Here is a 26,302-nt window from a genome sequence, read left to right as displayed (position 1 = left end):
ATTGAGGGCTTGGGGAGTGTCGAAGAAAGGCTGAGGGCAATGAGATCCCATGTTTGCAGTGGCCAACCATTAAATATATTATTTCACTGCAAAGTGATCCATTTCTCAGCAAACGGAAGAAACTGCGAGGGCTCCCTGATGCCCTGCTGTAGAGAGTGACTTGGGCACAGAGGGCAGGAAATAAAGCTCCATTAATCCTCATTATGCACGTTCAGCCAAACAGTTGATTCTATAAAAAAAAAATCAAATCAATAGCGAAAAGATTTCTTATTTCCTGAAAGAGGAAGATTTATTACTTCATGCCGCTGTCATAGTTGAAGAAGGCCTTATATTGATGGGAAGCCTTCTGTAGGTACTCCGCTCTGCGCATTAGCCACCACAGGGGCCAATTCATAAAACATGTTTACTCAAAAGAAGTTAGAATGGGACCACACCCATTCTGCCTGGCCGCCATCGGGGAACATATAATTAGGCCATGTCATCCATGAGCAGTGGTGTAGGAAAGTTTCTAGTGGGAAAAGTTCATGTGCTAAGTGTTCATGTGTTAAGTGTTTAAGGCCTTACTTTCTTTCCTATAGGTTCTTAAGACTTTAATTCTGAAAACACGTTAATAATACCTGCTTTCCGTCAAAGATCTGAGCTCTCGTGAGCTGCCAGTCTGAAATACACCAGGCTGCAGCCGGGCGGGCAATGGGGCTGAGATTCTGTGCTCCAGACCTGGCGCAGGTTCTCCTGGTGGCCCTCTCTGAGAGTTATTCATGGGTGGAGAGGAAAAGGTGAGAAAGAAGGAACATGTGACCAACTCTGTCATTTCAGAGCATGGTTTCTAGGCAACTTTGGGGCTCACTGGAGTGGCTGAGAACTTGGTCTATAAGTACGGTTTTATACTTGTCCCAGTATAATTAATCGTGTTCCCTTTCACTCTCAAGAGTATCCTGGTTTGGATGATAAATTATATGGTCACCACATCCATTTGAGAGTGGAGTTCTGGGGAACAAGGTTATATGCATTGCTTGGTGGATCAACAGACAATACTCAGGTCTACCTGATGCTCTGGAATGGAGCTCTACAGGACTCAGCACCGGTGCCCTTATCCTCATACTGCAGAGCCACTCCCTACCCCTGTGCCACATGTGCACACACACAAACACATGCACGATACAGCGCCGGAGGCCTTTTCGCTGTTGCTTGAACTTGCCAATCTCCTTACTGGGATGAGACCTTTGCAAAATGTACGCCTTGATCTAGATTGGTCAATCCCAATTTTTGCCTGGCTAAATGCTATTCATCTTTTAGATCAAGGCTTTCTTTGTATCCTGCCCTTCAATTCAGGTTAGAACCTTTTATTCACTTTCATAGCACCCATGCACTTCCTGATTTGTGTAATTATTTCTTTCATTTTTGAATCCTTCATTAATCTGTAAGCTTCATGAGGGCAGACTATCCCCGGGGCTTCCTAGCACACAGTATTCAAATATCTGTTGAGTAAACAAATGAAATGGGATAGAACCTAGAGATATGAGTGTAAAAAAAATTTGGGTATATGATTAATGAATAACAAGAAGAGATAAAAAGAGGCTTTGAGGGCGAGTCAGATAACCATGTCCAACAACTGGGTCTGGCATAAAAACAATGTGGTTCTCTACTTAGTTAAATGTGTTTTAGGTCTGAATTAACATAATGCTTGGCAAGTACTGCTAATGATATTCTTATATATTCTACTATCTATGCTTGCCAGTACCCCGATCTCAAAAACTAAGATGCTAAATTCATAAGCTTTCTTATCTTTTAGACATGAAGAAAATGAGCACACAAAAACATTCTTCTGATTGAGGAAAACAACTCTGTTGCTAGGAAAATTTTCTTGTTTGATTACATATCACTTACAGTATAACAAAACATGACAGTCCAATAACTGACTAAAAAAATATTGAGCCCATCCACCGACCCTAATACAAATAAGACCTCTCTTGGCAGAGACTGCCATGATCTCAAAGAAAATAACATTCTGACTTCAAAATGCAGTTCGTGATTTAGCACAAGCCAGAAATCATTTTTTTCTGCATTTGTAGACAAAGAAACAGCTTCTTTTTAAAAAATATTTTATAACTCATTCTCCTGATAATCTAATTTTAATGCGGATCTGGTTTTGGATTTTAAATTTATTTTCTTACCACGTCCACGAACATGAAGGACGATTTCTGTTAGCAAAATCGGAACCTTTTTAAAAATCAAAGCACTGATTTCTTTTTAGTATGCACTGCCATGTGAAGAGGGATTGCCAGACAAACCTCTGAGGCACAGCAGCCTACTGAAATGTCTGAGTCTCTCAGCAGTTGAATTATTTTCATCAATTACTTAACTTCTCCAAAATGTAGTTTCCTCACTTGTAAAATGGGGGCAATAATAGAACCTGTCTCACAGACTCTTCCTGAGCAAAGATCTTAGTGCCCAGGGCCAAGTTCACAGCCAAGTGCTCAATAAACATTACCTAGCCTATATGGTAGGTTACTTAATTTTTTTTTTGATGAAAAAATAAAAGGTAAGGATAAATGACCTGTTAAAGATCCCAACAAAATTCTAGTTCATTGGATGTGGTAGGCAGGATAATGGACCCCCCAAAGATGTCTGTGTCCTAATCCTGGAACCTGTGACTATGTTACTTTACACGGCAAAGGGAACTTAAGGTGGCATTGGAATTAAGCTTGCTATTCAGTTGCCCTTAAGATAGGGAGATTATTTTCGATGATCTGGGTGGGCCCAAATGAATCACAGGAATACCTGTAGTCTAAGAGGCAAGCAGAAGAAGAGGTCAGAGACGGGGGATTTTAAAAGGACTTGTTGCAGGCTTTGAAGATGGAGGAAGGAAGCTGGGAACAGTTCTTAGCTGACAGCCAGCAAAACAGACCATGGTCCTACACCCTCAAGGAACTGAATTCTGTCAACAACCTAAATGAGCAAGAAAGGAATTCTCCCCTAGGGCCTCCAGAAAGGAATGCGACCCTGCTGACTCCTTGATTTAATATTGGACTTCTGACCTACAGAGCTAAGATAAATAAATCTGTATTACTTTCAGCCTATAAATTTGCAGTCAGTCATTTGTTTCGGTAGCAATAGAAAATTAAAACAATCATATGTGGACTCCTGACCATGAGATATGCTTTGATTTTGTATCAGTAGACAATATCTTCTGAGGCAGGAGTGAAATTGTGCAGTGTCACATGAGCGGTAGTTGGTGAGTATCATGTGCTAGAGTCTTTCCACTTTATGTGTTCCTCATATGGATAAACTCATTCCTCAAAACAGCCCCAGGAGGTGCTACCCCCAGTTCGTAGGGTGCTGGAGTAACTTGCCAAGGTTCTAGGGCCAGTAAGAGGCAGAGGTAGGGTGGGAGCCTGCTGCCCCTCTCCTCTTAGGCCCCTTAGCCCCTGGGCAACGCTGCATCCTCCCAGCTGATACCAAAAGTGCATCCTTTCTAAAGAAGAAGTGATTTTTTTCAAGGTTTCTAACTTTTTATTTTGCTAAGTAATGGTGTTTGAGAAAGGAAAGAAGAATCATTGCCTAATACCTTTATTTCTTAGAATTTTAGACAGCAAAAAAACTAGAAAGGAAGGGCCCAATGCAGAACAACTTTAGCTTTCTAGAAAACCCATCACATTGTATTTATTTTTTCAAACAAGTTTCATAATGGTAAGAATACTTAAAATGAGATCTACCCTCTTGACAGATTTTTAACTGTACAATACAGTACTGTTATCTATAGGCACAGTGTTGTGCGGCAGATCTCTAGAACTTCTTCACCTTGCTTGCTTTACACCTGTTAGCAACTCCCCCGCCCCCCGAGCCCCCTTAGCAACCACCATTCTGGTCTCTGCTTCTACGACTTTGACTATTTTAGATACCTATTTTAGATACTTCGTTTAAGTGGATTCATGCAGTATTCGTCCTGCTGTGACTGGCTTATTTCAAAGATAAACATTTTTAAATTACATAATTTACCTTCAGCTAAACGTTCGAGTGTTTATAGAGAGCTGAGGAATTTCGAATGAAGGAAGAAAAAGCAGGACATGTTCGCTCGGGGTGGCGGCTGCTGCTTCCCTTTCATTTTCCCGCTGAGCCAGCAAGGGCTTAATAAAACCATTAAAAGCTCAGTTTCAGAAGTTCTGCTCAGTTTCCATGTTGGTAACAGGTTTATGTTTCTGTATGTATTTTCCTGCCCTTTAAATAATTAGTTATTGTTGGCCTTTAACAATCATTCTAACAATTCATAGTAATTTGCTGCATTTCTAAAAACTGTGAAAAACTAGACTATGACATTTACTGAGACACACTGCTGTGTTTAGCTAATTATAAGACAACTTTAAAAAAGCCATGAAAGACTACGGCCCTGAGGACTGACACCCACAACTGGCCTCCACCTCTGATCCCAGACCATAGGCTGGGACTATTCTGAAAGGGTTTCAGATTAGCAATGGACAATCAATAAATATTCCAAGTTTATATTAAGCTCCTAGAGTCAAAGAGTGAAAACCATAATGGAAAAAAGCAATAAATCAACTACATAAAGGACTTCTGATCATCAAAAGACACCAAAACTATTAATAAAAAGACAAGCCCCAAAATGGGAGAAGACATCTGCAAATATGTAACAAAAACTATTAACATCTAGGGAAAAAATAAAGAACCCTTAAAATCAATAAGAAAGGGACAAATGACCCATACCAAAAATGACCAAAAGACATGAACAGGCATTTCAAGAAGAAACCAATAAACCTGTGAAAAGATGCTCAACCTCACTAGTAATCAGGGAAATGTAAATTAAAACCATGATGAGACATTCTGGAAACATCCTGACATGCCAAATAGCAAAGAAACTACCACATATGACTTGGGTCATGTCAAGAAGACCCAGAACCAACTTATACTAGAAAATGGGACAGTTTAAACCATAATAAGGGTAAGAATTGCAAAGCATTCAAAGCCATCAAATATGTTTAAATCTATAAATATTTTCCCCTGTCTTCACCAGCCAAAATAATATTTCTAAAGAAAAACTAATTGGTGACCTTCTTAGGATGAGAGGGAACCAGTTCATTATTTTGAAACCAGATGAATAAGAAAAAAAATCAAGCATTTATTCTGTTTTTCCTATATAAACTATAACTAGGTAACTAAATAGTAGATGAGGAGATGGGGTCCCTTGTCAAAATATCCCATCTAATAATGTGCAAGTGAAATGACAGAAGTGGAATATCACCATTTTCCAACCCCTCAGTCAATGGGTCTAAGCATTAACTGTTAACAGTTGCTACCACCAAAAAAGCAAAGCAAAAACCAGACTATGTGCCTACACAGATCTACAGCCTTGCTAAAAGGATCAAATAGGAACCAGATCAAGTTGCCTCTGGATCCAGCTGCCAATTTGCAGGAAACACAGGGAACATATTATACTGCACCATAAATGTATAATCAGCAAAACCCAAACTTTTAGAAACTCTGCAGGTCAAATGAGTCAGGTTCTTCTAACAGATACATTGTAAAGCAAATAAAATGATAGAAGGGGAATCTGTAGATTAAGAGAGACTTAAAGGCAAAAAAAAACATTGAAAAGCATATTAAGTCAAAAATAATGAGCAAGACTAAAGTGACAGGGACGAATACTTAAGTGAGAAAGAAAGTCATAAAGAAAGAAAAGAAAGTTATTACAATAAAAGTCAGGATAGTAGTTATTTGGGGAGGGAGGAAAAGGATCAATCGTGACTGGGATGGGCTACATGGAGGGGCTTTGAGGGGGGCTGGCAAAGTTCTATTATTTTGTCCTAGATGATGGTTTACAAGGGTGTTTGCCTTATAATAATTCACTTAGCTATAAAAAAATTAAAAAGTTGTTTAAGGAAAGCACATTATTGAGGCAACTAGGAAAATGTGAATTTAGGCTATATATTGGGTAATATTTATATAAACAATGAAATGTTAACTTTTCCGAATAAAATAATGATATTCTAGCTATACAAGTGAATTTCCATCTTCTTGGGAAATACATGCTGAATTAGATATGGGTGGGAAAGTACAGTGATACTTATCACTAACTTTCAATTGGTTAAAAAAATATATATATGTGTGTGTGAACATTGAGCATGTATAAAAAGCTAGATAAAACAAATACAGCAAATGTTAATTAGTGGATCTAAGTGAAGGGTAGATTCATTGTACTAGTCTTGCAACTGATCTACAGTTTTGAAATTTTTTCAAAATGAAAATTGGGAAATAAAGTAAAGCCACATATATACACACACACACCACAACAAAAAACTCTTTTAAAGCCACCAGACTGGCAAAAATGGAAACAACCACTTGGCATCGTCTAGTAAAACTGCAGATATGCAGACCCTATAAACCAGGAAACCAGCCTAAAAGAACTCTTCATAAACCATGAAGCCATGCTCACAGCTGTGCGTGTAACAGCAACATACTGAAAACCACCCAACTAGCCACCAATATGGGCATTTTCCCACAAAGAAATAGTCTACAGCAGTGAAAATGAATAAACTACTACCATACACAGCCCAGAAACATAATGTTAAGGGAACAAAACAAGTTGCAAAATAATACATATAGTAACACTCTAGCTAGATAAACTTTATATATGTATATATTTATTTGTATTCGGTATATTTACGTTATTAAGGCAAAAAACAGGCAAATTCAACTATAGTGTTCTAGAATATATATATATATATGGTCAAATGAAAAGAACAGTTTAAAGAAAAACACAAAATTCTAGACAATGACTCCCTTCGAGGAGGAGGGGGCCTTGGAAGACTTGGAAGGCATTAGTAATTCTCTATTTTTAAAGGTAGATGATGGGTTGGTACATGTGTGGTCATTATATTGTTGGATTTTAAACTGTATACATAAGTTATATATTCTTTTACCTAAAAAAAAAAAAAAACCTAACCCACACTATGAGAACAATATTTCTGGACACAGCTATGACAGTTCTAACAAAGACTTCATTTTAGCTGAAGCAGATAAATTTCTCTTGAGTGATCAGTGACAATGACAGATTGAAAGGCTACCTCATCCAGACTTCACTGGTAGAAGACTCAGTGCAAACACATAGAAACAATTCCTATAAGGCAACAGGATGTGGCGGAGCAGCAAAATGCCACAGACCTGTTTAGGGTACTTCAGAGTAATATAGGCCCATGGGGAAAAATACAATTAAGAATTGAGCCATCATTTAAAACTTCAGGGCCCTGTTTAAGCATAATGTCCACCATTTCTTTGACTATGTACAACCAAAAGCATGTACATCTGTTACATCATTAAAGTACAAACAATTATGAATTAGATACTACCTACTTGAGACTGGTAATTAAAGCCTGACTTGAAAACCAACTTCCAAACAAGCTAAGAAACAAACAAAAAAACTTCGTTCATGAAGTGTCCCCCCATTCCCTTCAATGACACAGGATCTCTTCATCCAAAAGTTTACATTTGTTTTCTGTGCCTTTCTTCAGGCACTTAACACGTTTTGTCTTGTATTTTGGTTGCATGCTTTCCTCGTTGCCTTTACTAGACTATGAATTATTTGACAGTCTATGAATATACTCAGCTCCAGGGCCCTAAAAGATTCCTGTTCCAGGGTAGCTTAAATCTTTGCTCTCATTAAAAAAACGAAAACAAAAAAACCCTTGAAACCCACAAAGTCTAAGGGGGAATGGTGGTGGAGGGAATCTGCAAAAAACCATGGCACTTCATTATCAAACAATTCCTGAAATCTAAATATAATGAATCTTCAATTAATAGGGCCTTATGACAGTTTCCCTTTAAACTAGTAGTAAATGTTTGACATAGTCAACGTCAATTTTATTACCTTCTATTGAGAACAGACAGCTGTCAGGAAAATTATGCTTGGAGAATAAACGGATAGGAGAACACTTTTAAGTTCTCAATGACTCTGAAGAGGACAAGGGTATAAAAGAGAGAAAGAAATGCAAACCAACCATGAGCTCATTAGAAATCTTTACCACCCCACTCCAGAAAGACCCTCATATGAGTAGCTTTAATACCTAATGTTCAAAGTATCACAAAATGCTGGCCTGTTTAACTGGCATTCCAACCATACTACCGGTGCTTCTGCACTAGCTGAATTCTCAGAGCAGAGAGCTGTTTCCAAGCGAGAGGCTCCTGCAGCTCCCACTTTAGCTTTGGTGTTCGTGTGTGTCTGCACAGATACTGCAGGGAGGCTCAGAGGCTCCCGGGGCACCCTCCCCGTGCCCACCCCCAGCCTCAGTGCGCCTAAGTCTGCGGTCACACCACAGTGAGCGCTCGGAGTTGAAGCTGATTTAGTCTCACTTTTCACATTTCTTTCTAAGGCTGTGTATGGTTTTCGTGACATTTTACTTCCTCTCCCATATAAAATTCAGTGTGGACTTGTTAAGAAAATTTTTAAGCAGGAAAGAAAGCTTCCATAGAAAATGTCAGAGAAATGAAAATAAAACTATGAATGTTTATTCTTTAAAAAGGATTGCCAAGGGACACTTCATACTGATACAGAACTTCCTACTCAAGAGCCAGTTTAAACAGGCTCAAGAGGGACTAATTCTTTTAGAAACCACCAGTATAAAAAATTAGCCTTAAGATTTCACTGGCAGATTATTTACATAAACAATGAAATGGGCTTATAATTTATTCTATACTGTTACTTCCAAATTCCAGTTCAAAATTCTAGATTTTAATTTTCAGACAGTCATTTACATATATTTTTACAAGTACTTTCATTTGAAATAACTAGAGTCAAAATGAACTTCCTTCAATCTATGATGTAGAAGGTATGTTAATATAAGAACCCTAATTCGGCAGGGCATGGTGGCTCACGCCTATAATCCTAGTACTCTGGGAGGCTGAAGTGGAAGGACTGCTTGAGCTCAGGAGTTCGAGACCAGTGTAAGCAAGAGCGAGACCCCGTCTCTACTAAGAATAGAAAAATTAGCCAGGTGTCATGGCATATGCCTATAGTCTCAGCTACTCAGGAAGCTGAGTCTACGGCCATACCACCCTGAACATGCCCGATCTCATCGGATCCCCGAAGCTAAGCAGGGTCGGGCCTGGTTAGTACTTGGATGGGGAGGAAGCTGAGGCAAGAGGATTGGTTAAGCCCAGGAGTTTGAGGTTGCAGTGAGCTATGATCACATCACTGCATTCTAGCTGGGGCAACAGAGGAAGACTCTGTCTTACAAAAAAAGAACCCTAATTCTTCCTTAGCTGGCTATACCCCTGAGTGCTTAGTGGAGACATGCTGCCTTATTCTGTATTCATTCTTCCTTATCAGGGGAAAGGGAGAATGTTCCAGCAAACATGGCAAAAGGGTAACATTTAATTAGCTACGTGGCTGCTAGAAGAGACGAAAGGTGACAAGTTCTTACAATTACAAAACCACTACTCTCTGCCACTCATCCACCAGACAGCATAGAGAAAGTGGCCTGCAGCTGGTGGCTGGTCCCCAACATACCAGGGCTCACACTCTCAGCTGACCCGAGAAGCCTGGGGGATAAACAGAAACAGCACCGCTAAAGGAAAGAACAGAGCTTAATGATAAGTGAAAAGTAAAGAGGAGAAGGGGGTTTCAACTATTTGTCTTTTTTCTGGGAACATAGCATGTTCCCTTTGTATCTACTTTTGATAAAACTTTCAGATAATATGCTATACTTTGAGCAAAGGATAAATACAGCAGAGTGGAAATTATGGTGTAAGACTGCGGTGGAATGCATTTTATGGTCATCACTTATTCAGCCCTGCTGATAACCAAATAACCAAATGCTCAGCAGTTCTATTGATCCTCCAATAAAGGTCACCTGAAAATCTGAGCTGGAGAGGTAACTAGAAACAAACAGAAAAAGCAAGTAAAGCAACAGAGTTATCAGGCATTTTACAAAACCCTAGAGAAACCACATATTTAAACCAAAAGGAAGGTAATGAAAAAGATGTTTCTCACCTTTTGAAAGCTCCCCTTCCACAAATCTTCTATGACTATGTATCCTCGTAAACCCCAGTCATATAATTTCTCCCCACTGACCTTGAAACAAAATAGAAAAGATCTGTTGCTATTCCATACATAACTGGTAAGGAAGAGAATTTTCTATTTTCTTTTTTTCTGTTTCCCAAAGAATCATATTTAAGCATATGACTACTACAGGAAATCTTGGGACATACACATTAAAACTGTGTAACATAAACCAATAAAAAGATAGTAAGAATGATAGAATAAGGAGAAAAAAAATGGTTGTGTATAGTTATCTTTTAAAATAACTTGCCATAAATTACAGGTATGTATCCTAAACTTTCAAAACTAAAGGAAAATAAAATGCAGGAGACCATTGCTGATATGAGAAATTCCTGAAAATCAGACACAGAAAGAAGGCTTCTACCTATCACATTTAGCACCCTGCCTGGCACATTGCAGCCAACCAAGTCACATTTGCTAAGCTGAAAATCAATCATTCATTTTAGGGGCTTAGATGAAAAATAGTTGAACCTAATGAAGATGCACCCAGTTTTCCCAGGCCCCGAAACATAAACTCTTTTGAGTTTCTGCAGGGATTCTGGAGGTAACCTGATCAAGAATTGTCCTCCCAACATCCTGAGGTAGGCCCCAGGGTCAAGGAGCTTATGACCTTAAAACAAGCTTATCCACCTTTAGCTAGCTGGCTGGAATTGCTGGAAACTTTTTCTTTTTTAAGTACCGAGCTTTCCAAAAAACAATGCTTCTAGTAATTTGCATCCACTGGTCCTATTTATGACAAAGAATATTGATTACTTTTTCCCATGACAGTACTTCAAATTTCTGAAAGCAGTTACTATTCTCTTCCTAATTTTTATAATAACTAACCTTTGTGTATAGCATTTTGGTTCACAAAGCACTTTCACATAAATTTTCTCTATCCTGTGTAACAACTCTGTGTGGTAAGTAGACAAAGACTATAAGGAAACACTCAGAGGCCTAGTGACTTGTCAAGGTCACAGTACTAGTTAATCTAGCAGTCTTTGCAACATGCTGATTTCTTACAAGCTATCTGCTTCCAGTTGCTCCTACTGTTCTTAAAATATATGACATGATATGATTCTTGGACCCATCAGTAGACATATTGAGCATTTACACATATGGCACTGTTTCCAGTGTTTTACATTTTTTTCTCTTCTTTCTTTTTTAAGAGACAGGGTCTCACTCTGTTGCCTAGGCTGGCATGCAGCAGTATGATCATAGCTCACTGCAGCCTCAAACTCCTGGGCTTAAGCAATCCTACTGCCTCAGCCTCCCAAGTAGCCGGGACTACAAGTACCAGCCACCATGCCCAGCTAATTAAAACAATTTTTTTTTTTTAGAGATAGGTTCTCGCATGTTACCCAGGCTGGTCTTGAACTCCTGGCCTCAAGCAATTTTCCTGCTTCAGCCTCTGAGTCGCTAGGATTACAGGCGTGAGCTACCACGCCGGGCCTTGATTTGATTTTATTGTGGTAAGAGATACATAACATAAAATTTACCATTTTAACCATTTTTAGGTGTACAATTCAGTGGCAGTAAGTATATTCACAATGTCATACAACCATTAGCACTATCTTTCCCAGAACTTTTCCATCATCCCAAACAGATCACTAAGGTTTTATATCTAATGAAGATAAAGTTAATTGTTTTGTTTTGGCTTATTCTAGGTACAAAAGATTAAAAAAGAAATTCTTTCCCACTGACTTTAAAAATAAATAAGAATTCAACTCAGATTTGCATCCTACAATCAATCTTGGTTGTGAATACAAAAAGATGTTTTGCAACATATGCTGTGGCATATGGGGGCAGCCACATATGCTTCTCAGCCAGTAACCTAGCCCACCTTCCCAACCTAGCTATTTACCATTTAAATCATAACAGACTGAGATGATGTTTAATTATTTTTATTATCTAGGGTGGGCAGACATCATTCACTGTTCCTGAGCTAGGGCTAGAGCAGGGACAGGAGCATTAACTATCTGTCTCCATGACCATTATAAACAATGTCGTGCCAATGTTGAAAAGATCTTAATGGCATTCATGACCAAAGCCATCAATTTCCCACAGCTGACGCCACTGGACTCCCACCTACAACTGTAGCTCGATCCAGGAAGGTGGCCTGAATTTTGTCCTGAGGAATCCAGGGAGCTCAGTATCAGGTTGGTCTGGCTCAGAGCCCAATTCTGGTGACTGCATTGCTGTCTCCTCCTGGGACTGAGTCTCCATGTGATATGGCAATTCTGGCAACTAAGTCCCTGACTCTATAATCTGCCCAGGACCTCAAAACCTAGAGCCTGCCTTGCCCTTGCCAGTTTTCTGAGAGACTGTATGTCTGGAGTCGCACTAACTCCTGACAGCACCCTCCTCAGGCTACCTACTGATCTATATCAGTGGTTCTCAAACATCATAGGCAATGAAATCACCTGGAGGGCTTGCTAAAACAGACTGCTGGCCCTTATCCTCACAGTGTCTAATTCATCTGGTCTGGGTAGGGCCTGAGATTACAGTCTCCCGAGTCCCCAACAAGGAAAGCAAGGCCTGCACCAGCACCAGGATGAAAACGTGGAGGCCAGAGCACAGCCTGTCTTGGCAAGTCCAACCAGAGCAGGTTGCGACCAGACATGCCTAAATGGAGTGACCCATAATTATCAGCTTTGGAATTTGAGTCTTTACACTTCCCCGTAAGTACGCAAAAAAGGTATCTTAAATTTAGTTTGATTAATATTCAAATCAGCATGCAAACTGGTGTTCAAATTCTGTGAACACTGGCATTACTGGATAGGGGGCTGGAACTGAGGTATACAGTGGAGAAAATAATTTAAATTTGCTGTAGTTCATCTATATGTGCAAACAAATTTTAGTCTGATGTTACAAAAACTGCAAAATAAAAGTAAGGAGCAAATCCATACATACACAAGCAAGACTGAGGGACATCGTGGCTTACTGGGCCATCTACCTTACCTGGACAAATGTGATGGCTTGTTGTGGATAATAGATAGAGGCAGCTACTCCCATGAAACCAGGTGGATACACCAGCTTCTTTACTTTTGAACCTAATAAATGAAAGGTTGTACACACCATCAGATGATTCATTATCCTTATCATCACAATTTACCTTACATATTTAATACTGAATAAGATTTCTTTGGTCCTAAAGTGAATGTGTCCAATAATAATCATGTGTACCAAAAAGAACCACTACTTTTTCACCACTTTATTGGGATATAATTCACACAATTCACTCATTTAAAGTATACAGTTCAGTGGCTTTTTGTGTATTCACAGTTATGTAACCATCACCACAATCAAGTTTAGAACATTTCAATCATCTCCAAAAGAAACCCCATACCCATTAGTAGACACCCCCTAATTCCCTCATCCCCCCAGCCCTAGGCAACCACTAATCTACTTTCTATCTCCATGGACTTGCCTACTCTGTACTCTGGACATTTCATACAAATGGAATCACGTAATAAATACGTGGTCCTTTGTGACTGGCTTCCTTCACTCAGCAAATGTTTTCCAGAAAACTTCCCTTTCCAAGGGAGCAGAATAAAAGATTGTTTTGAAAACAAATAAACAAACCAGTATTTTGGTTTCTAGGGTTTATGTTCTTTCACAGCAACTGGCTTCCTATTTAAATACTAAACACAAGCATTCTTCTCCTCTCTTTTCTGTGACCCCATTAAAATAACAGTAAAAGAATAAAATACAGATTAGTAAACCCACAGTGAAGAGAAAATGTGTGGAGGGGCCATCCATAGCTAAGAAGTAACAACCAATTTTCAGAAAATGGAGAGTGAACGGAAACAAGAGGACATGCTGCCCTGAAGTATTGAGAAGGAAGGGGTTGTAGCCTCAGAGGAAGCAGATCTGTCCCAGACAGCCCCTACAAAGGCTCCAGACCCAGATATGGCAGGTGCTGTGGGGAGTGGAGACAGCAACCAGGGATCAAGACAAGGAGAACGGGACAAACACAAGTCCTATACACTGACCAATTGACCCTTTTGTGCCCTTTGCCATCCCAGTGCAAAACTGCCCATGGCCAGGAAGCCACATCAGGCCAAATTTTTTAAAAGGGCCAGGTTATCACTAAAGAAACCCCATGCATTTCCTGCTGAGAACCAAGATAGCTGCCAGGGGTGTGTGTGTTAGTGCCTGAGAGTGAAGCCCTCCTCACACTGGCACTGGGTATAGGTGACCCCATGTAAGGTCAGTTCCTATCCAGCTCCCCGCATCAGCAGGCCCCATCTATGCAGAAAGAGTTCTTACGCGTGTTTCAGTTGCCTCATTCTGAAACATGACCAGACAACCAAGGATCACCAGTCGTTTGAAGAAGATTTGAAACACAAACGAGAAAGATCAAGACAAGCAAGAGGAAAAAAAAAAAGGACCGGACTGGAAACAGACAAACTTCAAAAGAAAACTAAACTTGTTATTAAGTATCATCAAATAAATTTGAAAAGCTACTACATTAAAAAAGAATTCTATGAAAAAGCAACAGTCAGAGAACAAGAAAGAGCTCTTGGAAATGACCACAGTAAAAAAACTCAAAAGAAACAAAGTAGTCTCACAGGGTCATTTTAAACAACTCAATTGCTAATTCATAGGAGTTCAGGAAGGAAAAAGAATGAGAGTAAATTTTCAAAAAAAAATATAAGATAGATATCTTCCTTTAGCTGAAGGCTGCGAACCACCAAAGTGTCCAACCAAGGAATGAAAATATCTATATCTAGTCACAGCACCAAGGAAATTCAGAACACTAAAGATTGAGAAGATCCTCATAGCTTTCAGGAAGAAGAAAAACTAAATCACTTTAGAAGCAGGAAGCCTTTGGACTGGCTACTGATTCTCACATCAGCAATGCAGGATGCTAGAAGACACCACCTTCAAAGTTCTGATGGTAAACAAATTCTATGCCCAACCAAACTATCACTTGATACAAGGGCAGAAAGTAATCTTCAGACATGCAAGATCTTGGGAAGTTTACCTCCAATATATGCTTTTTGGAAAGTGACTTAAGCATGTTGTTCAACAGCATGGCAGAGTAAACTGAGAAGAAGACAATGTAGAACCCAGGAAAAGGGGCTCAAACCCAAGAGATTGTGAAGAAGACAAGTCCCAAGACAAGAGCAGTATTGAAGTCTCAGGCCAGCTTGTAGGAGGATGTACAGCTGTGGGGAAAAGGGGAATTGATATTATAGAATAGATGGCAGGACGCAGAGCCTGTAGAAACCCAAGAATGAGGTTAAGAAAATTGGTAGAGGGTGACACAGGAGAATACACACGGACTTGACTCCACTGAGAGGCACAGTGTTTTTGCCATGGGACTCATATAGATGCTAGCACAATGTGTGTTAATAATACTTAGACAGTTCTAATATAATGTAAGTGCTGTTTAGTGGTTGTTTTTATGAAACATTTCATGAATTTGTGTGTCATCCTCGCACAGCGGCCATGTTAATTTTCTCTGTATCGTTCCAATTTTAGTACATGTGCTGCTGAAGTGAGCACTATTTGTTGGTTTTAAAACTTTAAGCAGACAAATCCCCAAATATGGAACTGGGGTTACAGAAGAGAATACAAATGTTATCAACCTAGACTATTAATAAATCAATGTTTCTCTCCTGGTCCTGTTGCCCGGATTGAAAGGATAAAATTATCCAAGAAGAGAGAAGCCTGTGACAGCACTGGGATTCTGCCCCCCTGTCCCCGGCCAATTGAAGCTTTAAGCTCCTGGGCAGCTCACAAGTGAGGACCGGGGAAGCACAGCAAACCTGCCACCCAGTCATTTTTCACTCCTCTAGGGAAAGTTGATATGCGGCAGCCCTTGGGCCTCTAGCTCCTGCTGGTTCACACCATGAGCTGGGGACCCAGAACCCTAGGAAGGAGGTATGATCACATGCCCCTGTCCCCACCTCCAAGCCCACACGTCCCAAGAAGCCCGGTGGTGTGGGCTGTAACTACCAGCATTTCCAGAGGGGAGCCACTAGCCAACAGTGCTGGGGAGAGCCATCAGAAGGCAACAATCACCTGCCACCTTTGAGTGCCCTAACCGGGCCCGCTTCCTCTGAATGATCATCCACTCACCTCTCTGGGGGCCCCTTGTCACCACCATAGTCATGGCCATCGTCATCAACTGAGGCAGACTACCTGAGCAGATACACTCAAGAAACCTTACCAGGAGGGACCTTCCACACCATTGCACCCATCCTGCTGCTGCCAGCATACAGGACCATCTACCTGGAGGGGCCAGCAAACCATTCTGGCCACCTGTAGACCTACCTACCATCCCACTCATCTTGCTTGGCAAACCCCTTGGATGCCACTCACCTTGGCCCTTCTATACCCAGCACTCATGAGAAAAGACCTGCTGTTGTGCATGTGTCAGTGTGTTTGTGTGCTCGTGAGAACATCTGTGAAAAAGAATTAAGGTTTCAAATTATTTTAATACTACTGAGCCCTCCCAGGAAAAGGATGAAGAGAGATAGGAACAAACGAACAAACAAAAACAAAGGAATAGGACCCAGAGTAGCAGGTGTCCTCATGCTGCTGCTCTGCCCAGGAGACCATGGTCCCCCATCCTCCTCAGGATGGTCACCCTGATGGATGTGCAGGCGACAAACACTTGACAGTGTAGGAACGTACCCATAGCATAGGGAGCTTTCTGTGGGCCTGTAAGACTTCTCCACGTAACCTAACCGTGGAGAGGAAGGGGGAAGCTCATCTCACTCAACCCCACATCCCCATCTCCTGAACAACAGCCAAAATCCCAACACCTTGGCCTTGGATGTTCATTAATCCCAAATACTATCTAAATAAGACCGGAATGCTTTCCTCAACAGCTTTGCAAAACAGGAGGGGAAAGAAGTTTGGGGAAAAAATGTTGGCTTGCAAGTTGATCACAAAAAATGAGCTGGAATTTTAGTTCAGATATATTTTGCATGAGATGGGAGTTCCTTCCACAGGTGAAGTGGGAGTAGCACCAGGACAGCATCTACCCTCTAGATTTGAAAATAATGGTAAATGCACATAGAGGGAAGATTTTTGAAATTGGTGGAATGGGTACCAAACTAGTCTCCATGGTTTTCTTTCATTCTCCGTTAGGAATTTTTGTAATGTCTGAATTTTATGCCATAAACATTTATTTTACAATCAGTGAAACTCCAACTAGTTCACAATAAATTAATTTCACCATTGTGAAGTATTTTATCATCCTTTATTTCCTATAGATGCTTTATAATCTAGCAGTGTAGTGTAGTGTAGTAATATTTTTAAGTTGACATTCATTAACTTTTAATTTTAAGCATTTTTAAAGTTTTTACATCATCACTGACTGAAGCCATTACATATCAAGAAGTTAATAAAATCTCCATTAAATTAGTGTTCTATTTACTGTGATTAATAGCCTGATCTTAACAGTGAAACATTTAGAAATAGTTTATTTCTCAGGTGTGAAAGACTTTGAGCAAAAGTTTACTCTTTCTGTACCAAAGACCAATAGGGACTTGGTCAAGTATGTATACCTATAAAGGCTAACTAATTTCTTTTTTTTTTTTTTTACTAAGACTATACAATTTCTATATATGCTTAAAATCAAATATCATAGAATAAACAACCATATCAATTATGCATTAAGACGGCCATATTTAGGAACCAACTTATTATTCTGAAAACTGGTAAATGAAAGGAAAGAACGAAACATATATCCTATCTCTCCCATATGAACTGTTGAAAAAAAAAAACACACAAAATTGCACCTACCTCTAGCCAAAAGGAGTCCGACAAGGCCAGCAAAACCAATAACACCAAGTCTTGGAAAAAATCCAGGAGGTGCATTTTGGAGATATTCATAGCTGTCTACAATAGAATCAGACCAGGAAGCAGTCTCATAAATTGCTCATTAAAAATAAACAATATAGTATCAAATGCTTTGCAAACCATGTATGCTCTGCTTTCTGCTAGTATGCTTCTTTTCAACATATTCTTTTTATGTGATATATAAATAAAATTTATTCACATAGCCAGTGTCCAATTTTCAAACACTTTTGGTCTGACAACCTACTGAAGATAAAGTAACGTTAGATTACCTTCACGTTCCTGAAGGCAACACATCGAATTAGCTATTAGCTATTCGCACAGGGAGAAATACAAATACAGGGATCTCTCGCTATCCAAACTCCTTTTTTTTTTTTTTTTTTGAGACAGAGTCTCACTTTGTTGCCCGGGCTAGAGTGAGTGCCATGGCGTCAGCCTAGCTCACAGCAACCTCAAACTCCTGGGCTTAAGCGATCCTACTGCCTCAGCCTCGCGAGTAGCTGGGACTACAGGCATGTGCCACCATGCCCGGCTAATTTTTTCTATATATATTTTAGTTGGCCAGATAATTTCTTTCTATTTTTAGTAGAGACGGGGTCTCATTCTTGCTCAGGCTGGTCTCGAACTCCTGACCTTGAGCGATCCACCCGCCTCGGCCTCCCAGAGTGCTAGGATTACAGGCGTGAGCCACCGCGCCCGGCCGCTATCCAAACTCTTGTTATCCAAACACAGAAACAGAATAGATTTGGATAAATCTTTGGATAGATTTGTTGCTATCTGAAGCTTTGCCACTTGCTCTCTGAAACTCAGGAACCAAATACATTACACTCAGAAAAATATGTATCCTTTGCCATCTGAACTCATTATTTGAACTCAAGAACAGAATAGATTTGGATAATGAAGGAAACTTATAGTACAAGTTCATGCAGGAAATAGCCACTGTTGATAGTGACAGAATAAATAAAAATAAATCCAACATGTAAGCCTATTCACCATGCCTGAACACACCTTATGACTTCGTTCAGATGATGCCTCCTCTCCTTTCCACTGAGCCAGTCCCACTAAATAAAAGGCAGCTTGAGTCCGACCTCCTCAGAAAAGCCTTTCCTAAGCTTATCGGCCCAGACCTCTCTTCTTCCTCTGAAGTCCCATCATATTTATTCTCTGTACCATCACTTGGTACCTATATCCTACAGTACCTTGTGTTTAATTATTCAGGTGTTTATTTGATGTCTCCCCAAGGAGAATGTAAGCTCCTTAATGTTGGATTGCTTACACTTCTGTGTTATCTTCCCTTAGTGGTGATAGGAGATGTTCATTCAACAGATTTTATTAAGAACACTGCCAGGAGTGGACGAATACTGGATGAATCAACAAATGAATTTCAGTGAGGTCATGATTTACAAAGCCCTCATCTCTCTCTCTCTCAACCTTATCTTCAGCACTCCCTATCTGCTTACAGTTCCCCAAATACCCAATATCAAGTCACACCTCTAAGCCTTGACCATGCTGCATGCACCGTGTGGAATGCCTGCCGCCCGAAGTCCCACTCCCACGTCTTGGTGTGGGTAACACTGCTCCAAGATTCATATCAAAAATCCTTCCCTGACTGCTCCCATCTCCCCAATCCCTATTAAACTAGTCTCCTTCCTCTGTACCTTCAACAGTGGTCTGTGATTGTCTCTGTATTTGTGCTAGTATTGAATAATTTATTATATGCATCTCAGTAGCTGTGACTACTGTCTTAATCAACCTCAATCTTCAATGCCTGCCACAATGGTGACTTAACAAATGTACGCTGAACTGAACTAATAAACTGGAAAACTCAGTAATTCTCTCTCCTAGGTAATACAAACACATGCCAGTTTTCCTTTTCCTGGGTTCTCTAGAAAATGTGGTAATCATTTTAAATACTACTATAGGGCTTGTGTTGTTCTGCATTAATTACTGTCTGCCCTTTTACTTATTTTGCCTTTAACCTAGTTTTTATTTTCCATCCTCTAGTCTGGGTCATTTGAGGCAATTTTCTACTTCCCTTTATTTTTGCCTACCAGCACAGTGTTGCTTAATTCTAGATGTGAGCACAGAGCAGTGAACAGAAGGACACCCAGATGGTTTTGGTGAGCTGAGCCGAAGTGGGTAAATCACAAAGAAATGGGAAGGAAGATATGTTTTAAGACTGCACTGAAGCAGAAGCCCAGATTCTGGTAACATGCCTTGGCTCTGACTGCTGGAAAATGGACTGATCGCCTTGGCAGACAACAACACAATTCACAATGGAATGTTTCTCCTTCACAGCCTTTGTAATAATCATGAGTCCAGGAGAAGACAGATAGACTAATGTTACAAATAATGCCTATTGCTATGAATTAATGGGAAATGATACCTGTACATTCACACATGTACAGATAAAAGACTTTATCAGGAGTTCTTTAGTTTTCTCAGATAAAAAATGAAGATAATAAAGTACCTGTCAGGGTTGTTATGAGGATTAAATAAATATTTTTAAAGCACTTAGAATAGTACCTGATACATAAGCACTAAATAAGTGTTTGTGAAATTAATAATTTTTTTTTTTTGAGACACAGTCTCACTCTGTTGCCTGGGCTAGAGTGCCATGGTGTCAGCCTAGCTCACAGCAACCTCAAACTCCTGGGCTCAAGCGATCCTCCTGCCTCAGCCTCCCGAGTAGCTGGGACTATAGGCATGCACCACCATGCCCGGCCAAAATTAAGACATTACTTATTAACATGTCAGTAATTAAAGAACCAGTAGGCAGCTATTATTATATCTATCTTCAAACGAAAAGTTTATTTCTCTGATAGTCTCAGGGCAAAGAATAAACTGTACTCATGTTTATTTTGTTCCATCATGGAAACAAACTCTTGTAAAAATAAGATTTTGATTTGCTGAGATGTCCAATAAGGGGAATGAAATATGCTCAGTGTCTCTATTAATTTACCAGTTCCTGACTGAGATTAGTCAGAACATAGACTGTGAACCCAGTTTATGAGTATATGTGTGTAAGTGGCCCACATGTGAAAAACAATCAAGGACAATAAAAATCAAATAAAAAATGTAAGAACACTACTAATTATGTAATAAGATCTTTCCCAGGCATACCAGCTCAGTTTCTTCCTGCCTTGAAACTTCTATAGCATGTATTAATGGCAGCACAAATGAGTTACTTTGATTCTGAAAACCTATTGAGGAATTAGTGTGGTGTACCTGGAAATAGGGGGGTTTTTTGTTTGTTTGTTTTTAAATGCAGTGTATCTGCACTTGCTAGCCCAACAATCCTAAAATTTTTTTTTTTATTTCACCCTGCATGAACTTTGACTAATCCTAAAGATTTTGAAGAGACTTACCTGACTGTTTGGGGCCACTAGTCCTCTGAAATCTGAGGAAAACAATAGACCCTCTGTCCAGAAAAATCCACATAGCTCTAAAATTCTGCATACAATTTCAAGGAATCACAGATCCCGTCCATATAACCCCAGATAAAGAGTCCAATTTGTTAATGAAGTAACTGATTATGCCTAATTAAAAATCAACTTACCTAACCCCCATTGAACCAAAGTTTCCATCTTGGGCTTAGTTCGGGAGTATGTTTCCTAAAAACACAAAAAGAAAATGAATGAGTAGGATTTGCTGATTAGAAAGTAACAGAATAAATACACTTGTCTTTACTGAATAAATTATCATGTTATTAACACTTTTTGAACAAAGGGATATACTGTCTATCTGGGTTTTATTGTTTTTGTTTTTCCTTTTGTAATTTTCCCTTCACTGCAAACCGCTCAGCAGAATAGATTATGATTGCCACAGGAAGCAAAGATTACAAGTACAGTGGTTTCAACAATCCAGCCTCTTCACTCTTCTATTAAAATTGAATAAAACACACTAAAATCAATCCCCTTGATAATTATCGTGGCAAGATTCCCCATGAGATTAAATCTTTCATATTAACTCTATTTTCTGATTTATCATTAATTAGAACCTATATCTGGAAACTGCCCATGTGAAGCAGGAATGACCAGCTTTAATAAGACAAAGGAGTCTTTATCTCAGTTTGGAGCGATACCTCAATCCTGAAGCAAATGAAGTGTCAACATTATCTTAACAACAACAATAAAAAGGCTTTGTACATGAACATCAGATGATCCTAAAGGAAATGAGGGACTAGATAGAAGGTATCCACCTTCAAGAAGTCTACAGTAAAGACAGGAAAAGAGATACACGGGTATCAAAAGGTATCAGAACTAGTTGCCACTTGGAAAAGGATTTGTTTTGTGTAATTCAGTTCAAGTCAGAACAAGTTATCCTCATTCTTTTAAATGGCCCTTAAATAATAAATGCTGAATTTGGGGGAGGACATAAAGAATTGAATATCACTTCATTAAAATCCATTATTGTTTTTTTCTCTGCATAAAAAAGGAAGAAAATCTACAGATCAATGTCCAGAGTGACTGCCCACTTCTTTTGCTAGCTTAATCTTTTTACTACAAAAAAAATTAAATTAGTTCTTTAAGAAAGGGGCTAGAAATAGCTGGTCTGAAAAAAGAGCCAAGAATTAAAAATATTTCTATGAAGACTTCATTCTACCTAGGAAAACAAAACTATTATAATTATAAGAAACCTTTTTTATTTAGAAGTAGTGCAAGTAAACATGTTGATAGCCAGTCTATCATTCAGAAAAGTATTTCACTGCACTGAGTATCATGCACAGAAGAAAAAATAAAAAAACAAAAAAGCAGGCCGGGTGCGGTGGCTCACGCCTGTAATCCTAGCACTCTGGGAGGCCGAGGCAGGAGGATCGTTTGAGCTCAGGAGTTCGAGACCAGCCTGAGCAAGTCTCTACTAAAAATAGAAAGAAATTATATGGACAGCTAAAAATATATATAGAAAAATTAGCCAGGCATGGTGGCACATGCCGGTAGTCCCAGCTACTCAGGAGGCTGATGCAGGAGGATGCTTGAGCCCAGGAGTTTGAGGTGCTATGAACTATGCTAACACCACGGTACTCTAGCCCAGGCAACAGAGCGAGGCTTCTGTCTCAAAAAAAAAAAAAAAAAAAAGTACAGGAAGCATATGTATCAAAGCATTCTGTAGATTGTAAACCTCAGTTTCAGATGTTAAAAATCACAGAAATACTTCTATTCACATTCAAATTTATTTCATTCACTTTCATTCATAATGACAAATGCCTCATCTGAAACATGGGCAGGGACAGAAGCCAATGTGTGTATGTAGTTCTTTGGTCACTGGGGCAAATAGTTCAGTACTCCAGTATGTAATTCTATCCTATGTTACTATCTATCCTGCTATTCAAAATGCTCTATAACTATTCCTGTTTAAAGTGGCACTCATTTGTAGACCCTCTGAGGGGAGAAACACTTCACAATTTTGATACAAATGCTTACATCAGATCTTTTTCCTTCCATTAGAGTTCCAGCCCCATGTCCTTCCATGGTAGACAACAACGTTTTTACAACTGCAACCAACAGGGCAATTCCTAGTCCTCCGCCCTCTAGTCAAGGTACCACACACTGCTCAGCGAAAAGAAAATTCTCTCTGCAGCTGCAGTGGCAACAGCTGCCACCAGGAAGCTAGGGCATCTTGGCATCTCCATACCCCCTTCCCCAGATGGCACTGATAAACATTTGTAAGTTGGGCACTCTTAACTTGGGGTCCTTTATCTTGCCTTTTTCCAAAAACATGCAGCTAACATAGACTTTTCACTATTGACTCTAAATAGAAATGCATGCACTCCGTTTTTAGAACAGCTGTACCTGAAACCAACTTGTATATGGCTCGCAGTGATGTCGGAGCTGTGAGATGCTTTCTTCAAGTTGGGTCCGTGGCTCTTCCACATATTTAGATTGACCCTTGGGAACTGAGTAGAGTGAAAGCTGCACATATTAAAAATAAAAAAAAAATTTTAAATCAAAAAGCATTTACAGTAATGAGATCACATAATAAGTGATCAAATTTATATGTATAATATTTCTAATAATTCATGAATTACAGTGACCCTAAGCTAAGGGTTATGTGCAACCTGAAATTCAGATGATCTTTGCACCTTACTTATTTCCTTAATCAACAAGGACTAGGGGCCAGGTATGGTGGCTCACGCCTGTAGTCCTAGCACTCTGGGAAGCTGACTTCATAGCACTGTAGCCCGGGTGACAGAGCAAGACTCTGTCTCCCAAAAAAAAAAAAAAAAACCAAGGCCAAGGCCAAGAGGGCAGGGCTGTGAAGTGTCCTATTCCCTTCCCATCCACTGAGAGCAAACAAAGCAGTTCCCCTTTATCCGTTTTATATAGTGCTATTTGGTATTCCACCTTAGATTTAGTTTAGAAAAAGGATTCTACTACTCTAAAGGGTGGGTGAGGAGGGTTAAGAAAAAAAGCTTGAGAATAACTGAAGAGCAAGTTACTTAGTTCAAATGATCAGTCTGGTGCTAATCAAAGCAGGACAGCAGGTTTGTTCTCTCCCCAGAGAAGAAAATCTTCACAGCCACTACTGGCTCCTTTCTTTACCCTCAAAAATGCTACTGTCCCAAGACTTGAGAAGAGAGTAAAGGGCCAAAGATAAGCTAATTAGCTTTATGTAAACACCATTCAAGTAGCCCTGCCCAGAACCAAAGGTAGATCTTTACATCACTTTATTCAAAGGCAAGAGAAAACGAAAATCCAAAATAATCAGTGGGAAGTACAGACAAAAAAGGATGTAAACAATGTAGAGAAGATTTCTTGTCTTATTTATTTAGTATTTATTAAGTATCTGCTTAGGAGCCTGTACTCCAGCCAAGAAACAGAAAGAATCCAGATCTCTCATTACTTAGAGAGGGAAAAATGTGAATATTTTCTTGGCTTGAGAAGAATCAAGATAAGCCAAGAATCAGGCAAACCACTTAGAAAAGTGAGTTGTCTTTTTAATCTACTAGGACGCAGCAGATTCTCCACTAAAAATCTATAAAATATTCCTTAATTATGCCCTTAGCTATGTACGATTAAGGTTTACCTGTTGAAAAGCTATAGTTCAGTAATTTCCCGCAAAGAAAACAAACTATAAGGAAATATATTGCCTTCTTTTTAAATATCTCCTACAGTCTTATCTTCTTGATAGACAAGTCGTAAAAACTCTCCTACAGTAACTAAATCAGATATTCAAAATATATTACAGGCCGGGCACAGTGGCTCACGTCTGTAATCCTAGCACTCTGGGAGGCCGAGGCGGGAGGATCACTCGAGGTCAGGAGTTCAAGACCAGCCTGAGCAAGAGCGAGACCCTGTCTCTAATAAAAATAGAAAGAAATTAGCCAGACAACTAAAAATATACACAGGAAAAAATTAGCCGGGCATGGTGGCGCATGCCTGTAGTCCCAGCTACTCGGGAGGCTGAGGCAGGATTGCTTGAGCCCAGGAGTTTGAGGTTGCTGTGAGCTAGGCTGATGCCACGGCACTCTAGCCCGGGCAACAGAGCGAGACTCTGTCTCAAAATATATATATATATATTGCAACATGAACACCATGTTACCTCATCAATCTTCATGGGATTTGGAGGAGGTGAGTCCTTTTTTGGTGCTGCATAGACTTTGAAGGTGAGTAGGCTCAGGCTGGCTGGCCCCACAGACCTCTGAATTACCTGAAATGCAGAAGCAATATTAAGCTTTCTCTCTATGCAACAGACTGAATGTGCAGAACATGAAGCATATTCATAACCTCAGACACTCCTGCCCTGAAAGGCTTATTGCGCTTTATGAAAAAAAAATGCGTTCCTGGAGTTCTGCGGAAGTCAGAATCTAAAATGCATATTCTCTCAGACTGAAAATTTCAGGTCAACTTTATCTTAATTTCCAAAAGACAATAGTTCCTAAGTTTTTCTACTTTAGGTTTTCACGTAAAATGAAAGATATATAGATAAACAGATAGACCTATCTATAGCTATGGATCTACCTCTGTTTGGAACATGTCCAACACCAACTTTGCATCTTTCCCTCAGACCTGCCCCTCTTTCTCTTACTTCCTCTCTCAGGAATGGCATCATCACCCAACTACTAAATCCTATCAGAAACTTAGAGGTCACTTGAAAGCTACTCTCTTAGTGATTTTCACAAATATAATACATTGTTAACTATAGTCACCGTGTTGTACAACGGATCTCTTGAACTTATTCTTCCTGTCTAACTGAAATTTTGTATTCTTTGACCCACATCTTTCCAACTCCTCAGTCCCGCCAGCCCCTTGTAGCTACCATTCGACTCTCTGCTTCTGGGAGTTCAACTTTTTTAGATTACACAAATATAAGTACGTGAGGTAATGCATATGTTAATCAGCTCAATTTAGCTATACCACAATGTATACACATTTCAAAACATCATGCTGTATTTAATAAATATACACCATTCTTACTTGTCAATTTAAAAATTAA

The 26,302-nt window shown here is 39.6% G+C and overlaps 1 protein-coding gene and 1 non-coding gene across 2 annotated transcripts in view; both read right to left on the bottom strand.

The window, feature by feature from the left end:
• Positions 1 to 26,302, bottom strand: part of APOO (apolipoprotein O) — a 54,443-nt gene that overhangs the window by 5,024 nt on the left and 23,117 nt on the right. The window contains exons 2-7 of the mRNA XM_069463636.1: positions 25,409 to 25,516; positions 23,659 to 23,778; positions 21,426 to 21,480; positions 17,813 to 17,908; positions 13,010 to 13,101; positions 10,001 to 10,081 (exon numbers count right to left, since the gene is read on the bottom strand). Coding sequence (XP_069319737.1) covers positions 10,001 to 10,081; positions 13,010 to 13,101; positions 17,813 to 17,908; positions 21,426 to 21,480; positions 23,659 to 23,778; positions 25,409 to 25,516 — 552 coding nt within the window. The remainder of the gene's footprint in view (positions 1 to 10,000; positions 10,082 to 13,009; positions 13,102 to 17,812; positions 17,909 to 21,425; positions 21,481 to 23,658; positions 23,779 to 25,408; positions 25,517 to 26,302) is intronic.
• On the bottom strand, positions 15,456 to 15,562 carry LOC138379286 (U6 spliceosomal RNA). The gene has a single exon (XR_011232063.1). It is a non-coding gene; the product is annotated as a U6 spliceosomal RNA (small nuclear RNA).

This window comes from Eulemur rufifrons, chromosome 30, assembly GCF_041146395.1.
Source record: "Eulemur rufifrons isolate Redbay chromosome 30, OSU_ERuf_1, whole genome shotgun sequence".
Taxonomy (NCBI): domain Eukaryota; kingdom Metazoa; phylum Chordata; class Mammalia; order Primates; family Lemuridae; genus Eulemur; species Eulemur rufifrons.
The sequence above is the reverse complement of the archived record's forward strand: the minus strand, read 5'-3'. Positions and strand labels throughout refer to the sequence as shown.